The sequence below is a fragment of the Hylobates moloch genome, unplaced genomic scaffold (genome assembly GCF_009828535.3).
Source record: "Hylobates moloch isolate HMO894 unplaced genomic scaffold, HMol_V3 SCAFFOLD_10, whole genome shotgun sequence".
NCBI lineage: Eukaryota > Metazoa > Chordata > Mammalia > Primates > Hylobatidae > Hylobates > Hylobates moloch.
The window spans coordinates 13,209,537-13,227,816 of record NW_026652285.1 but is presented as its reverse complement, the minus strand read 5'-3'; the positions used below and the strand labels follow the sequence as shown (position 1 = coordinate 13,227,816).

At 45.4% G+C, this 18,280-nt stretch overlaps 1 protein-coding gene across 5 annotated transcripts in view; it reads right to left on the bottom strand.

The window, feature by feature from the left end:
* Positions 1-9,154: 9,154 nt before the first annotated feature.
* The window catches only part of NF1 (neurofibromin 1), a 324,371-nt gene continuing 315,245 nt past the window's right edge, over positions 9,155-18,280 (bottom strand). For 4 of the 5 annotated variants that reach the window (XM_058446142.1, XM_032163044.2, XM_032163045.2 and 1 more), the window contains one exon: positions 13,969-17,645. In XM_058446142.1, the coding sequence (XP_058302125.1) occupies positions 17,503-17,645 (143 nt within the window). In that variant the 3' untranslated portion in view covers positions 13,969-17,502. Of the gene's footprint in view, positions 9,535-12,648; positions 12,753-13,968; positions 17,646-18,280 lie in introns of those variants that run through there. The other variant, XM_058446141.1, reaches the window with a different exon arrangement.

Sequence of the window (18,280 nt, the reverse complement as noted above, 5' to 3'; positions counted from 1 at the left end):
CCACAGCCCCCGCCGCTCCGGAGGGGAAGGGAAGGGAGGGGAGGGAAGGAGTGGAGATGGGAGGGAAGGGGAAGGGGGAGGGGCAATAGGGGGAGGGGAGGGGCGGGGGCAGCGGCGAAAGTGGGAGGTAGAGGGGGAGGCGGCGGCGGCGGCGGCGGCGGCGGCGACGCTGCAGACAAAAGGAGCCCGCGTCCTCCCGAGTGGGGCCGCCCACGCAGGGCCGGCAGGCGCAGCGCGCTGCCAACGGCCGCGTCCTCCGGGGCCTCAGTTTCCCTCCGCGTCCCCGAGCCCACCCCTTCCCCTGGACACCCGGAGCCATCCGAAGGCCCCGCCCTGCCGGAGGATTCCGCGGGGTCGGCCCCTCTCAGCTGCCCGTGCCCGCTGCCGCGCCTGGCGTCTCCCGAGCGCTCAGGATGTCCTGGGGGCCTCCTGCATTGGTGCGTTCCGTGACTGCATTCATCTCGGAGGAAGCTGAGGCCCAGAGAGGTCGGACTCACTCTAGGCCACAGAGCTGGCGAGAGGCAGGGCCGGGATTCGCTCCCATCTCTGGAGGGCTCTGGACTCCGCTCTTCACCTCGGCGCTGCGGTCTCCCGGCGCTCTCCTCCAAGACAGCACTTGTGGGGCCATCGGGCGGGGGAGGACACAGAGAGGAGGAGCAGGGAACTGAACCCCAGCCTGGACCCGGGACCCTGCGACGGGGAGATGAGGAGAAAACCAGGATGAGGCCGGAGGGAGGAAAAGCGAGGCGCTTCCAGAGGCCTGCCTGTTGCAGGGCCCAGGGCTGTCCCACGCCTGGAGGGGGCTTCCTTCCTTTCCCCGGGTTCCCACCATCACACCTCCCTGGCAGCCCGCATGCCCCAAGCTCAGAGAGTCCAGGACAGTCTCTGTCCCGCTGGCCGCAGGCTCTAGGTCAGGACCTTGGCCTCCTCCCGTTAGTGCTCAGCGGAGCCTCCACCCCAGCTTGTGCTAACTTCCCAGCCCAGCCTCGGGGCCCTGCAGGACCCGGCCGGGCTCTCCTCTCCACCTTCTTGCTCGGCACATCAGGTCTTTGTGGCAACGACTGGCCCCAACCCAAAAAAAGGCCTTGGCTGAGTCTACTCCCACCTATGCTGTCCTGCTCAGCGCAGAGGTTTCCTCCTCCGGGAAGGCTTCTCTGATGGCACGCCATCTTGTCCTCTATTCTGAGTTCTAGGCCCTTCTTCCAGGTGCCCAGTTAGTTCTTAATTCTCTAGTGGGATGCCCATTTCCCCTACCATGCTGGGAAGCCCTCCAGGGCAAGATGTGTCTTAATTACCTTCAAGTCCCTGATCTCCAGCCAAGAGTGGGCCCAGAGGAAGCCCCACCCAGAGGGGATGGGCCCGCCCATTATGGGAGGAGCCGGGAGCAGACAGGGAGTCCGGGGTGAACTGCATGGCCTCCCCTAGCTGGGTCTCGGTTTGTACCTCTGTGGTCTTCCTGCTCAACCCTGAATATATCCTGCGCAGGGACTGCCGTTTGCCTTCTGATAGTGGGCGGGGCCCTCTTCTTTCCAGCCCTGGCTCCTGGGATGAACCCCGCTTTTAGCTACTCTCCTTTGACCCTTCAGTTCCTCTGAGAGCCACGAAAGGCAGCACCTCTTGGGAAGAGAGACCTGTGGTTCTGAGGATTGAGGAGTCTGAAAATGTGGGAAAGCGGGAAAGGGGAGGCCGTGGGAGTGGAGTGGGGGTATTCGGCTGAGTGGGAGCGTCTCTGCTAGCTGGATGCCCGTCAGCAGGATACTAACATATTTTAGCCGGTTTCCTCGCCTGTACAGTGGGGATAATAGTACCTTCCTTTTAGGGCAACTGAAGGTGAGAGCGAATCTATGCAATGCTGCTTTCCCCCGACCTACCCTGCAAAATGGAGGTGGAAGTAGAGAATAAGGACAAGCAGCTGGGAGGGAGAGACTGGCTGCTGGAGATCCAGACAGCCCCCTGGCAAGGAGGTAGGGAGTGGAAGCTGGGGGCTGCTGCCTGCTCCTGGGACCCCGATATTAGTTCGTCCAAGGTCAGCTCGTGCCATTTTCTCTCACCCAAGGGGCTCAGCACAGAAAGGAGATGGCCAGGAGCTGGGGCTGCCCCCTGGTGGGGGCTGCAGAAATGGCTCTCCGTGCTCAGCCTGGCATTGAATGCCCCCTAACTGGGGACAGGGGAGCTGGAAGACTCACCCACTTCAGCTGGCAGAGGCGGGGACCTCAGATCTGAGCATGAACAAATCCCAAGTGAACCAAGACAGAATCCCGCAACCAGATTAGCCAGTTCTTGTCAAAGACAGGATCATCACAAATCCCCCAGGAGAGCTTTCCTTGTCCCAACTCTCCTTGCCCAGATCTCTGCAGTTTTGTCTCTGGTGGGCGAGACTCTGGTGGGCGAGATCCAGTGCCACTGCCTCCCCCACCAGTGGCACTGGGTCTCTTGCTCACCGCTGTGCTGCTGGGGCCAGCAAAGCACATCACAGGCATTCTTTCTGGGGTTGTCACGTTTTTGTTGAGCACCTACGTCGTGTCGGGTATGCTAGGGAGACAGTGAAAGGGGTGCAGCCACTTGCTGAACTTGATGGGGGCAGTCATGGCCCAGTGTGATCTACATTGAGGTCCCAGGCTCTAGGAGCCCAAGAGGGCCTGCTGAGTGCCTACCCAAAGGTCCCTCAGAGATGGTGCAATTTATGGAGTCCTTGGGTCCTTGGAAGTGGACCTGGGACCACTAGGGCTCCCAACACCTTAATCCAAAGCTCAAAGTGCAGCCCCGAGCAGAAGCAGCAAGAGAATACCCATGTCAGGGCCGGCTGCAGGGCTGGGAATCTCAGGGTGAAGGGGGTTGCTCCAGGAAAGCAAGAGGTCCCCATGGATAGAGCGGGAAGGCGGGGAGCCTCCCTTCTGTCCTCCGCTTCCTCCAGGTGACCTCTGATTCTCCAGGGGATTTCCAACAGCTGCAGCAGCCTGGGCAGGCTGGAAATATACATGGAAGGGACAGTTGGGACTCTGGCCCCTTCTCTAGGAAGAAAGAAGTTTGATCAGGTCCCTCCCCTGCTGAAAACTCAATGGCCACCATTGCCTGAGCTGGCATTGTGCAGTGTCTTCGCACTCTCCTGCCTCTTCTTAACCCTAGTCTGGGAGCATCCAGGCTCCCTCCTGCCTCCCTTTGCTTAGTGGGTGGGAGGCCTCAATCCTACCCCCACCCAATTCCACTTTCTCTAATTCCTGTCCTTGTGTTATGGAAGTGGCACTTGCTACAGGAAGCCTTTCATGACCACCCCCCTCCTTGCCCCCTTGACCACCTCTCTCATGTGCTCCTGCAGAGAGGTGAAAAGTACAGACTGTGCAGCCTACTTACAGGTGCGGATAAGGCTGTGGTGAGAGTCAGTAAGTTAATACATACATTGTGTCAGAACAGTGCTGCTGGTTAGTGACAGCTATTGTCCTTGTGACTATCCTTACCATCTCTTACTCCTGTTGTCTATCACCGGAGTATCTGGGAAACTGTATGAAAGGTCACAGGAGTGACCATGAGGTCCCTGGGAGCAGGGACTGTGTCCATTTCTCTCCTGATTTCTGTAGCTCCTAAATAATGCCCATACACACATAGTTAGGGTCTGTGTAGGAATAAATTAAGGAATGTACAAATATGGCACGGTAGGCTGAAAAATGCCCCCTTAAATGATATCTATATTCCAATCCGTGTACATCAGTGGTCCCCAACCTTTTTTGGCACCAGGGACTGTTTCATACAAGTCGGGGGAAGAAGGTCTCGGGATGAAACTGTTCCAACTTAGATCATCAGGCTTCAGATTCTCATAAGGGGTGCGCAACCTAGATCCCCCTCATGCACCATTCACAACAGGGTTCCTGCTTCTATGAGAATCTAATGCCACAGATCTGATGGAAGGTGGAGCTCAGGCGGTAATGCCCACTCACCCGGCACTCACCTCCTGCTGTGGTTCCTAACAGGCCATGAACTGGTAATGGTCTGCAGTCTGGGTGTTGGGACCCCTGCTATAAATGTTACCTCATTAGAAAAAGGGTCTTTGCAGATGTAATTAAGGATCTGGAGGCTGGGCGTGGTGGCTCACGCCTGTAATCCTAGCACTTTGGGAGGCTGAGGCAGGCAGATTGCTTCAGTCCAGTAATTCGAGACCAGCCTAGGCAATATGATGAAATCCTGTCTCTACTAAAAAATGCAAAAGTTAGTCGGGCATGGTGGCATGTATCTGTAGTCTCAACTACTCAGGAGGCTGAGGCAGGAGGATGGCTTGAGCCAAGGAGGCGGAGGTTGCCGTGAGCCCAGATCATGCCACTACACTCCAGCCTGGGTGACAGAGTGAGACCCTGTCTCCAAAACAAAACAAAGCAAAACAAAACAAAAAAACTAACAACAACAAAAACAACAGGATCTGGAGACAGGGGGGTTATTATGGGTCAGCTAGGTGGACCCTTAATGCAATCACACATATCTATAAGATGGATCAGAGGCAGATTTGACACATAAAGAGAGGGTAATGTGACCACAGAGGCAGAGATTGGAGTGGTGCAGCCATAAGCCAAGGAGCATCAGCAGCCATCAGAAGAGGCAAGGAGCAGAATCCCTCCCAGAGCCTCTAGAGGGCCCACAGCCCTGCTGATGCCTGGATTTTGGCCTTCTGCCCTCCAGAACTGTTACAGAATAAATTTCTGGTGTTTTAAGCCACCAAGTTTGTGGGAGCTAGCACAGAAACCATGAGAAATGAATACAGATGGTACGAACATCATGTGGAAGTTATCAAAGATTATTAAGAGCCAGGCTTTGGAATTCAAAACAGCTGAGCTGGGCACCAACATCTGTTGCTCTTTTAGCCCCATGACTCTAGACAGGTTAATTTCTCTAAGCCTCAGTTTTCCTACCTTGTAGAGGTCCTCCAGGTTTTTAATTTAAAAAAAGATTGTGTCATGCCTCGCCCAGTGCTTGGCACAGTACCTGGCACCTGGGTGGTGACTTATGTGTGTCAGTATGGAGCAGTTTAGAACCAGTCTAAAAGGGGGAACATTTCTGTATTTTCATCTGTGAGCCTTGACTTCATTGTCCATGTTGTCTGGAAATGGAGCAGGATTCACAGTTACTTCCTGTTCACAACCTGCTGGGTTTTTTTAAACCCATGAATAATTATCACTTTGAAGGGGAAGAAGGTGCTGTGAACTTATTTTCCTTCTTCACTGATCCCAAAATATGTTTCTCTGAGCAAAAGCAGACAGGCCCCTGCTTGGAGACACAGCCAGCCCTACCTGTGGAATGCTGAGGACCCTGGCTGGACTAGGGCACACTTGGGGTGCAGGGGGGCACCTTGAGACCTCATCTTTCCTCTGCTGCATGAGCTCTTGATGTGAGGGGTATCCAGAATCTTCTCTGACCCTTAGAAGCAGGACCGGCTGATTGCTAAAATTCCTTCTGGGATTCTAAGAAGAAATGTCAAAACCTAACTTATTCTACCCAACTGGGCTCCAGATCCTTCTGTCAGCTGCAGAAATGGCCCCTGAAACTAATTTCCAGGCAGGGCACCAATATTTCCCTCCTGGCTTAGGAAGCAGTGTCCTTGGTGAGTCAAATCCACTCACATTCCCTGGCTTTGAGCCTTCTCTACTGCCCACTTCTGCCTAAAAGAAAAACTCAATCCTCAGAGTGGGCGGCAAGCAGGAAGGCCCTTTACAGCCTGATGCTCTCCATTCTGTAAAACATGGCCGAGCAGTAACATCATCTACTATACTCAGTTTACATTTATTGAGCACTTACTATATATCCCAGCCATTGTGTGGCATAGACTCCAAGACAGTGACTCAACATGGAATTGATCAGTGAAATGCCTGGCTTGTCTTGCATATGCTGTTCCCTCTGCCTGGATTGTCCTTCCTCCACCACCCCCACTGCCATCCTTCAAATGCCACCCCCTCCAAGAAGCCTTCCCTGAGTCAGCTGCCCTTACTGCTCTGCCCTCACAGAATTTTGCAGACTCTACAGTGTGTTCGTGATGCACACACAGGGATGCCCTGCCCATTGGCTGTCTCCCTGGCTAGGGCGCCCAGATGTCTTCCCAGGGATGATGCGATCATTCCAAGATTAGGAAAACAGACACAGGGTCAAGAGCCGAGAGTTAAGAGGCAGGTGAAGGAAGTGCTGTCAAAGCCATAGGAGGAGAGGGAACAGGTGCCTGGAAGCCCAAATAGGTGAGGAAAATGACTGAATTATAGTTAAGTGTGCACATCCTTCACCATGTATTTCTTTTTTTTTGAGATGGAGTTTCGCTCTGGTTACCCAGGCTGGAGTGCAATGGTGCGATCTCAGCTCACTGCAACCTCTGTCTCCCAGGTTCAAAGCGATTCTTGTGCCTTAGCCTCCCAAATAGCTGGGATTACAGGCACATGCCACCATCCCTGGCTAATTTTGTATTTTTAGTAGAGACGGGGTTTCTCCATGTTGGTCAGGCTAGTCTCGAACTCCCGACCTCAGGTGATCCACCCGCCTCGGCCTACTAAAGTGTTGGGATTACAGGCGTGAGCCACCACGCCTGGCTACTAATTTTTTGTATTTGCAGTAGAGACGGGGTTTCACCATGTTGGCCAGGCTGGTCTTGAACTCTTGACCTGAGGTGATCCACCTGCCTCAGCTTCCCAAAATGCAGGGATTACAGGCGTGGGCCACCGCGCCTGGCCGCCAAGAGCTTCTTGAGAGCAAGGACCATTCCCCCATCAACCTTGTTAAACTTGAAAGGTTGCAAGCTGTTGAGTAGAAGTTATAAAATAACAGTGAAGGTTTAGGGTTGGCCTATGGAGTTGACAGCAGTTCACCTGCACCACTCTAAACTAGTTATGCTGATACTCCCCTAAGGAAGGAAAACAAACCCAGCTCCCTGTAATCCAAATTAGTAAAGAGCTACCTTTTCATAAATGGAAAAAGATAAAAGTAAAAACATCCAAGAGGTGGTAGTTAATGTAATACCTAAATAAACTCTGCTATCATAAACATCCTTTTTAGTACAATTAAAAGTAAGCATTATCCTCATCTCTTAAAACCCTTTTTGTTTTCGAAGCAATAATGATCATTGTAAAATGCTTAGAAAATGGACACAAAAAGGAATAAGTGAACCATACATATTGTTAACATTCAATACATTTCCTTTTCTTTATCCTATGCAAAAACTATACACATATATTTGTATTTACATAATTGGGAATTAGCCCTCTTATGTGGTTTTAAAACTCTTGATTTTATTGGAAGTTCCCTCCCAAAATTTAAATATTATTAGGCCATTTTTAAAGGCTGCATAAGGAAGTGGTCAGCTTCCAGAAAGTGCTGGATGAATGTAGATAATTTAACCAATATTTTGGTTGTCTTCAGGTTTTCTGATATTATAATACTTGATGAAAGTCTTCACTCTTTTACCATTTGTTTCTCCAGAATAGATTCCTAGATAATTACTAGGGCGAATGGTATGGACTTTTTTTTTTTTTTTTTGAGACGGAGTTTCGCTCTTGTTGCCCAGACTGGAGTGCAATGGTGCGATCTCAGCTCACCGCAGCCTCCGCCTCCCGGGTTCAAGTGATTCTCCTGCGTCAGCCTCCTGAGTAGCTGGGATTAACAGGCATGCACCACCACGCCTGGCTAATTTTGTATTTTTAGTAGAGACGGGGGTTTCCCCATGTTGGTCAGGCTGGTCTCAAACTCGCGACCTCAGCTGATCCACCCACCTCAGCCTCCTGAAGTGCTAGGATTACAGGCATAAGCCACCACGCCCAGCCAGTATGGACATTTTTAAGGCTGTTAATACAGAGAGATGAGGCCACCTGCAGGAAGAACTCATCGCACCACATTCTTGACCTGCACCAAGTATTAGTGAAGTATGTCTTTGCTAATGTGACAAGTGAAAATTTGTATCAGGTATCCCATTGTTTCAGTTTGCATTTCTTTTTGCTTACTAATGAGTGTGATGACCTTTTCCATCATAAATAGGAGTTGGTACAATATTTCTGTGGATTGGCCATTCATGTTCTTTGCCCATTTTTCTTTCTGCTTAGGTTTTTTCTTTAGATGAGTTTTTATGAACTCTTTATAATTCCCTATTGGTTGGCCTTTTAATTTTGTGTGTGATTTTTTTGGACATGGGGACATTTTAATGTTAGGCAGTCAATGCAGGACCCTTAAGATTTCTGCTTTTAAGCTCACACTGCTTTTTTTTTTTTGAGAAGGAGTCCTGCTCTGTCACCCAGGCTGGAATGCAATGGCACGATCTCAGCTCGCTGCAACCTCCGCCTCCCGGGTTCAAGCAATTCTCCTATCTCAGCCTCCTGAGCAGCTGGGATTACAGGCGCATGCCGCCACGCCCGGGAATGTATTGTATTTTAGTAGAGAAGCCCATGTTGCCCAGGCTGGTCTTGAACTCCTGAGCTCAGGCAATCCACCCGCCTCAGCCTCCTGAAGTGCTAGGATTACAGGCATGAGCCACTGCACTTACACTGCTTTTAAGCTTACAAAGTCCTTCCCTATTGTAGGAGTCATTAATGTTCTTGGCCAACATTTCCAGCTCTTCTCCTTTTGGACAGAGGAAGATAGTGATTTTTGACCCTTGTGGCTTTGTGAAGCTGTGTGTCAAGTTCTGGCAATGACTGTGAAAAGTGACTGTACATCTGGCCTCAAGCCTTTAATTGCTGATGCAAGAGCTTCCAGATGCTGCTCTGTCCAATCTGGCAGCCAGTAGCCACATGTAACTATTCACATTTATTTAATATAAAAGTTTAGTTCCCCATTCTCATTAACCACATTTCAAGTGTTCAGTGGCCACTGTCCTCGACAGTGCAGATATGGAACTGGTAATACAGAAAGATGAGGCCAAGTGCAGGAATAACTCATTGCACCACATTCTGGACTTGCACCAATATTAGTTAAGTACGTCTTATGCTAATGTGACAAATAAAAATGGGACCCTTCTGTTTCAGCTTCCAGCAGGACATTTCCATCATCACACTCTGGAGTCCCAAGATCACTCACTCTGGAGTCCCAAGAAATCAGGGTGAGCAGAGCCTCCTGATAACAGGTGATGGACATGTAGCAGAGGTGAGAAATAAGCTTTTGTGGCTTTGAAGCCAATACACTTTGGCAGTTACTCATGCTTTTCTTTTTAAATAAAAAAATCAAAGCATAATCTGGACCTTCTAGCCTGTTTCACTTTATATTTATTTACTCTTACCATTAGTATTTAAGCATTTAAAAATTTGTTTTACTACCTAGTAAGGAAAGTTTTCGATGACCCGTTGTTAGCCATGCTTTCCTGTTTATTCCACAAGGAGAAGAATATTTTCCAAAGATCATTTTGTCTGGATACACTCTCTTCTTGTTGGCATCTTGATCAGAATTGTATTAAACGAGTTCATTTATTTTGGAAGATCTGGCATTCAACGATATTCAGCTTTCCAATCCAGGACTGTAGTCTGTCTCTCCATTTGCTGGAGTCTCCTTTAAGCCCAGCTCCCTCACATGCCTGCGTGCTGAACAGTGCTGTGTGGAGAAAAATAAGCAGCAATGAGAGAAAATTGAGGACAACATAGTGACTTTTATAAAGCAAAACTAATTCCTTTTAAAGGACTGTACTTTATCCTGTGATTCCCTCCCCCACTACTCAGAGTTGAAATGGCATTTTACAAAAAAACTATGTTAGATATATTTTTTTCTTGTTTCTAAATGCATTAAGTTGATGAAATGTATTTTGGAAATTTTACTGATCTGTGAAATCTCAAAGTCTGGATTAGAATTTTCAACAGGTCTTTATTACACAGGTCACCTCTATTTTGTTAGGGATTTTGCATTGGGGTTGCTATTGTGTATGGGGATTTTCCCATTCTATTTATATAGTTCTTTATAACATAAAGCCTTCAGTGTTATTCAACAACTATCTATTGAGCACCTTTGAACAAAGCATGTTCCCTACACTGGGAGGCTCGTAATCCTAACCAGGGACATAGGAAGATAGTTGATGATTACAACGTTGTTGTATAGAGAAGCTGTCACAGAAGCAAGAGAAGGGCTCTCAGCCAATGGGAGATCAGAAAGCATTTCCAAGAGGTGCTGGTGCTCAAATTGAGTGACAACAAGGCACCCAGAAAATGTTTTGCTGAATGACTGACTGCTGCACACTCAAAAAGACTTGGTATTTTGATAATGAATTTTTGTCTCCTGTAGAATCCTAGATATGAGTAAGGGTGGTATTTGTGGAGTCTTTTTTAATGAAGGCACAGATCGCCTAATTCCTTTCTGCCCTCCATTCACAAATTACCAAATTGCAAAGAAAGTATCTCTTTACCATCAATTTCTTTCTACTTCAACTTTGGGCCAGACTCAAAACATTTATAATCGCTAGGATAGAAAAAGTTTTGCTATTTTTGTGATCTGGGGCTAAGGCATATCTTCATGTATTTTTAATTTTTTCTTGAGATGGAGTTTTGCTCTTGTTACCCAGGCTGGAGTGCAATGGTGCAATATCGGCTCACTGCAACCACAGCTTCCCAGTTCAAGCGATTCTCCTGCCTCAGCCTCCCGAGTAGCTGGGATTACAAGCATGTGCCACCATGCCCACCTAATTTTGTATTTTTAGTAGAGATGGGGTTTCTCCATGTTGGTCAGGCTGGTCTCGAACTCCTGACCTCAGGTAATCTGCCCACCTCGGCCTCCCAAAGTGTTGGGATTACAGGCGTAAGCCACTGCGCCTGGCCCATATACTTTGTAAATGTAGAAAATTAAGCTGCATTCCCCAACGTGGGACAAAAGAATGGAGAAAAATAACACGAGAAGCCAATCTCCTGTGGTGTGCTGCTTTCTGCCTAAACACTTCTCTGCTACTTGCCCTCTCTGGGCCAGTCTTTTTTTTTTTTTTGGAGATGGAGTCTCTCTTTGTCACCCAGGCTGGAGTGCAATGGCGCGATCTCACTCACTGCAAGCTCTGCCTCCCAGGTTCACGCCATTCTCCTGCCTCAGCCTCCCGTGTAGCTGGGACTACAGGTGCCCACCACAACGCCTGGCTAATTTTTTGTATTTTTAGTAGAGACGGGTTTTCACCATGTTAGCCAAGATGGTCTCGATCTCCTGACCTCGTGATCCGTCTCTGGGCCAGTCTTTTTTTTTTTTTTTTTTGGGCGGGGGCCCTCTCTCTCGCCCCGGGTCGGGGTTTGAGGGGCAATCTCGGCTCACTGCAAGCTCCGCCTCCCGGGTTCACGCCATTCTCCTGCCTCAGCCTCTCCGAGTAGCTGGGACTACAGGCGCCCGCCACCACGCCCGGCTAATTTTTGTGTATTTTTAGTAGAGACGGGGTTTCACCGTGGTCTCGATATCCTGACCTCGTGATCCGCCCGCCTCGGCCTCCCAAAGTGATGGGATTACAAGCGTGAGCCACCGCGCCCGGCCTGGGCCAGTCTCTTAACGGACTTGATTACCTTCTGTCCATTAAATACTCCAAAACCCTATTTTCAACTGCGCACTGGACACATTTCAACCTGGACAAACTTCTTGGTCATTTTTTAAGACCCACCTCCTCAGTTGCCAACCATGCCAGTCCCTCCATGACCCTCTAAAAACCCCACCCACACCTTGGGACACTGTGGTCATTGTTTGTGTGGCTGTTTTCCCCACTAAGTCATGAGGTCATAGAGGACAAAGGCCAAGCTTTCTTCTTTTGTATTTACAATTATAACCAAAGGAAAAATTTTTTTTGAACAATCAGCTAAGGTTACATCTGTCAACATTTTCTTCCCTTAAAAATATTAATTTAGGCAATGCTTTCTGAACTTCTGAGCAGGAAAGGGCCCTATTAAGATTCCAACGTGACTGTCTTATTTCATATGGAGGAAGTGGCCAGTGGGGAAAGTTCTGAACCTTGTAACCCCAGACGCATAATGCTCTTGATCACTATTAGCTTGACTGTCAGCATAAAGACATAGTAAAGGACCTAGAATAATTTTGCAATATGACCTTTTGGAGAAAATTTAAAAAGACAAAATAATTTGGCCCAATGTAGGTAAAATGTATCAAGCTGTTTTGGAAACCTGAAATATGCATCCACATATGCATATGTAGTATGTATGTACACACACAGTATAAACAGATTTTTAGAAGATAATATTTTTAAAAAGCCAAACCAACTGATTAAAATTATAACCCCACATTACTTTATGAAACTTATTAGGCAACACTTCTAAAAGAACAAAATGTGAGAGATTCAAACCAACAGTGACTATGTTGCTGTAGTATGTTTTTTTTTTTTTTTTTTAGACAATGTCTGGCTCTATCTCCCAGGCTGTAGTGCAGAGGTGCAACCTCAGCTCACTGCAACCTCCACCTCCCGGGTTCAAGTGATTCTCTTGCTTCAGCCTCCTGGTAGCTGGGACTATAGGCGTGAGCCATCACGCCTGGCTAATTTTTGTATTTTTAGTAGATACAGGGTTTCACCATGTTTCCCAAACTCCCGACCTCAAGTGATCTGCCTGCCTTGGCCTCCCAGTGTTGGGATTACAGGTGTGAGCCACCGCGCCCGGCCGGTTCTAATATTTATAGAAACATAATCAACATTGCAAAAGGGCTTCTTTTAAATTGGCAGCTAAAAGGGTCTTAAGTGGAACTCACCTGAATATGAAGACTGATTTTCTGATGAAGACAGGTTTGGCAGATTACTTGGGGCAATGAATTGCCCTTTAAAGAATTTGGATGCAGCTCTGTCGGAGGCTGTTCTGATGGGCAGTGAGCAGGTTAAGAAGGCAGAATTAGTAATGAAGGTAAATTCCCAAGATGCCTGCCACCACTAGGGGCTTCCCTTGGTGATGGTGGGGGTGGGCTACTTTGTGGAAGAGGAATACTGAGATGCTACCAGTTGGTTGTAGGTTTTTTACTATTCTTCCAGAACCTCTGGCCCCTCCTCAACATCTCATGGGAATCAACTCTTCAAGCGAGGCAGTTCAGAATTGCTAGACTAGCCTAAGGGTGTCCCAGAAAGCAAAGCAAACGACAGGCAGAAAGGCCCATACAAGATGTACTAAATGGCCCACGTCCTCAGGGAGCTTGTTGTCCAGGAAGGGAGAGCTCTGATCTAGAGGGTCACTACCCTAAAAACATCCCCTAGTTTGGACTAAGATGCTTTAGGTTACAGGGAAAAGGCAGCTATTTGCAGTATTTGAGTTTTCAGTTCTCTGCTCCAGTGGTCTTTAAACCACTGAGTGCTCAGTAAAATCGCTTAAAAAGTTTAAACACACTCTTTCTCCCAACAGCCCATCCTTGGAGAGTTTGCCTTTACCTTGGGGGATTGGGATGGGGACCAGTGTATTAGCAAGCTCTCCAGGTGAGGTACCCCTGCTTTCCAGGCCTGCCCATAAACAGACAAGTACTTGCCTCAGACCTGCAGGTATCTGTCACCTGGTCTTTTTTAGTCCTTTGTTCAATATCAGACACTGTTACCCTTCTGAGGATAGCTCTGTCCTGCCCACTGGGTCTGGGCTGTGTTCTTTCTCCACTGATTGGGGGAGGCACCCCACATAATCAAGTAAAATAGTAACACAGGGCAGCTGAGCCAGGGGAGGTGGTTTACATTGCATACACGTGTAGTGTCACAGAAGATTCTATAGCGGGAAAGCTGAAAAGTTGGAGAGAACTGCCCTCTGACTGGTCAATCTTGGTCTGCCCTGACGTTTCTGACTGGCTTCATTTTAACAGAAGCCAGCTTATCCCAGAGAACAGACTCACCTGAGTTTGGCAGGCCTAAAAGAGCATTTCACAAAAATATTTCACTTTTAGTGTGGAGAAGTTCTGGAAATGGAAAGATCTTTCTCATGGGGAGTAGGAGAGCCAAAAACATCCTTAAGGAAAATGGCCTTAATGTTTCAAAAGACTGGGAGGACTGGGGGGAAGAAAACAGAGCTTGATACATCTGAAGAAATTAAATAACTCCTCATATCTTAGAGCAGATTGAATTTACATTTTACTTAAAAAAAGGGGGGTGGGGAAAGTACATACACAAGGAGGAAAATGGGGTGAGGAACAATAAAGATCTGAAATGGATTTCTATGATTTTCCCCTACAATGATCAATTTTGTCTGTTGGGCAGTATTTTTCCTGCTGGCGTACAACTGTTTACAGTATTAACAAGGTTGTAGACAAAGGAACTGCCAAAGTTTAGGCCCGGATGGAAAGGACAGTAAGTTATCATATACAATTTAAGTTTACAATACACAGCATTTTCTTTAAATGATGTAACGCAGTCGCAAAAAGAAGTTAACGATACTAACACGAGAATAATCAAATTTTTGTTGTTATCCATGTGCAGCAACTAACTGCTTTACAAAAAAGCAAAATAATACAATATATCATCACATGTATTTACAGTGTAGTAAATATACTTTTTTTGTCAAATTTTACACAAACTATTTACAGGTGAATATACTGCATTAAAAAAAATTGTGTGGCTGACACTAAGAATGAATTTTTGCCTAAATCCATTGCATAACATTGAGTAAGACATGCCTCATTATGCCTGGGAGTCGGGGAAGGATGTAGAAACAAAAACAAAAAACAAAACTGAAAACCCCTAAAACCTACAAACCTGGGAGGGTTGCTGGCTGGCACTCTATCTCCCCGACTAGGACACAGGATAGAAGCTGACTGTTTAGGATGTGTCCTAGGCACCTGGCTCAGTCATGAACAGGTGTTGAGTGAATGGAAGACAGAGCTGTAGCCACTTTGCCCCAAATCTACTGAACTGCTTCTCCATCTTGGCAACTAAGGGCACGCCCCTCGGATGGGAGTACTGGCATAACAGGTAGATTATCCAGGACAAAAACATGACTGAGTTCCTGGTTTCCTCTTTAACAAGTCATGGGAAACATCTACAAACCGAAACGAATTACTTACAATATTTTTAACAGAACTTATGTCAATTATGCAAAAATGGGCAACTTGCTCTAAACTTCAGAATTTCTTTTATAGATTACAAGTATGAAGACTAAAAAAGTGTTGCATTTCTCAGGGGACACAGTGGTGAGAGGTTTATCTCACGTACATTTTAGTTACTTGGAAAGCTAGATTTTCCTCAAAAGTCAGAAGTTCTTTAAACAAGGTAAATTTTAAACCTTAGTTAAGTTTTCAAACTCCTAGGATGTACTTACTAGTCAAAGGTATTTCTGCATTTCAAAAGCGGCTCAATTTTGATTTGTGCCAATGCTGATCATTTCAGGAGGTATGAAATACTACACCTTGGTAAACTTGTTTATGGAAAATCAGTATTTTTAACAGTAAACCTCTGGAAGTTTCTTTATTTTGATGGGAAGAGCAAAATAGCATAACACCCACTATCATATGCACCAAACCAACAAACAAAAAAAAAGAAAAACATCGAACTAAAGTTATCAAAGGCTTACATTGCCTGCTATTCCAGGGCCTAGAAACTGTGAAACTTACCCCAGAAACACTGGGTTGTGGGAGAGCCAAGACCATGGCGGCAGCTTGGCATCCTTGGCACTGGGTTACTGATCTATTTCTAAACTCAGTTCTAATTTCAGCTTTTTTATATAGCCTTAGTTGCTCTGTCATTATAAACATTTTCTTCTAATGCAGCCTCTACAATAGTTTAAAAACAAAAGTTTAGTAAATTGCACCTGTCTTCAGTATTTCCAACAATGCTATGGTAAATTCATTAATAATACTAAGGTTTTCTTTCCTTTTATTTTGGCAAATAATTCTTACTTTTCCCAGGACTGTAAACAAATTAAAAAAAATTAAATTCTTGTTATTTCTGAGTATCAAAAACAATTTTATTTACATTAACATATTACATTGTTACTGTGTGGATAAATGTGAAATGTATTATATTATTAAAATCAGAACACTTAAATGTACCATTATTTATTGAATTAGCTGTGGAATTTAATTTACTGAAATCCTCTAATGAAACAGCAGTACAGGAAACTCCCCTCTCCCCTAGGTTTATTTTTTCCCCCTCTCAAAGCCATTATATCTTAACATATAAAGGGAACCTGGGAGTACAGGGATTAATATCTTTTTGTAATAAATATGGTTTAGTTCTAAATTGGAACATCCAGATACCAATATGCTCACTGAAGTCAAATTATTTTGTACACTGCAGGTACCACAAAGAAATTGGATCTGCATTACTATGAAAATTCCAATGCCATGATAATCCATACCACCAGTATAGCAGCAACTCTAAGGGCCCCCCTATTGTCATACTAATGCAGGCTGACCAGTCTTTTCACAGTGATTAAATGCAATTGTAGCATATATAACCTACATGTTTTCTTAAAGAGGTTTCTGATTTTTTTGGAGAGGAGGAGGAAGATTAAAAGACATTCAAAATACATCTTATCAAAGAAATTTATAATATACACCATACTCTATTCTTGGAAATTATTTAACAAAATAAAAATATCAGCTACCCTAAATGTCACGTACCATTCCATTTTGCTATGGAGCTAATGCAAACATCTATGAAAATTACCTTCTGGAAACAATTTTCAACACTTTGTTTACTGATTACCCTGCTCAGAATTATTTAGGAAAGAAGAGGGGGAGGGAAAAAAATATACATATATATATATATATATATATATATATAAAATTACTATACTTAGTATAGTTTTGGTTTACAAAAAACAAAACACAAAAAAAACACCTTTAGCAAAATTAAAAATTAAAAGATAATCAACTGGAGAAAAAAATAAACTAGTTTGGATGACTGAGTTTGGATAAGGACTTAGAAGCCATAGTTTTAATTCAGTAATGTTAAGATATATGTGGTCACACTTATTTTCCTGTAATTATTGCTAATACTCAAGTGTTAGTATTTCTTAAGAATCCACTATAAAATATGAAATTTCCCTGCCCTCCCCCCCAAGTACCTTGTCTGTGGCTTTATGGTGTCAAGTCACTGAGGCTTGACCTCTATGGTTCTTTCAGTTTTGTAAGGTTAAAAAAAAAGTCCACAGCTAAAAGATTAAACATACTGGGTTTATAATATTATTTCTCTCATAAACTTGTATCTTGAAAAATGTATAAATAGGACTAACACTTTACTCTGTAGGATGAAGAAGGGAAAACCACAGAAGGCACAGCTCTGTGCAAATGGCTTTCATCGCTGGCCAGTAGTAGCAGTATTCAAGAATTCATCCTCTCTTACAATTGAGATGTTCTCAGTTAAAAGTTCCCTGACCTCCCACTTTCTTTGCAGTTGTTCTGAACACTTACATATACCAGATACACACCAAAAGTAGAAGAAAAAAAGTTAAAGAAAAGGCAGCATTAAATTTAGGCAAGGCTTCCAAGAGTTGATCATCTGGCAACATGGCAAACCGGATGGGTTCATTATAAAACAGGAAGTGCAGCATTACAACATGGGGGGAAAGGGCAAGGACAGGGAAGGGGTCACTAGTGAAGAGCCCATGTTAAGTTGATTTTAAAAAAGAAAGCAAGCAAGCTTCACACGATCTTCTTAATGCTATTACGTTTGAAACTGCCAGCGCTTCTTTGCTTCTGCACTTGGCTTGCGGATCCGTGGCGAGTTCGTCCACTGTTACAGTGGCCAGTGGTAGGAGAGAGTTCAACGTTCTCCTTGTCGATTCCTGGAGAAAAACAGAACAGCCAGTTACTTCTTCTCTTCCTTCCAGGACTGAATTTCATTACAGTCATGTGTCGCTTAACAATGGGGACACATTCTAGGAAATGATCATTAGGCGATTTTGTTTGTGCAAATATTGTGGAGTGTACTTACATGAACTTAGATGGCATAGCCTACTACACACCAAGGCTATATGGTATAGCCTGTTTCTCCCAGGCTACAAACCTGTACAGGTTACCATATTGTGTACTTTATGTAGTTGTAACACAATGCTAACTATTTGTATATCTAATATAGAAAAGGTACAGTAAAAATACAGTATTATAATCTTTCAGGACCACTGTCTATATGTGTTCTGTTGTTGACTGCAATGTTACATTCTGTTGTTATGCAGCACATGACTATATTTGTGATAAGATACAACCTGGCAAATTGTTTATGCACATTTCATTTTAATAGTCAATTGCTAAAATGTTTACTAAGTTAATGTCACATGGAAAACTTCACATTTTGTTAGGCAATGTTTGCTATCATAGCAGAAAATAGCACAAGAAAAATGAAAAGAGAAGTTGCAAGGAAAAGCTAGAGGCAGGTAGGCTTGAACTAAATGAAAGGCTAGCAGCCACCAGGGAAGACTAG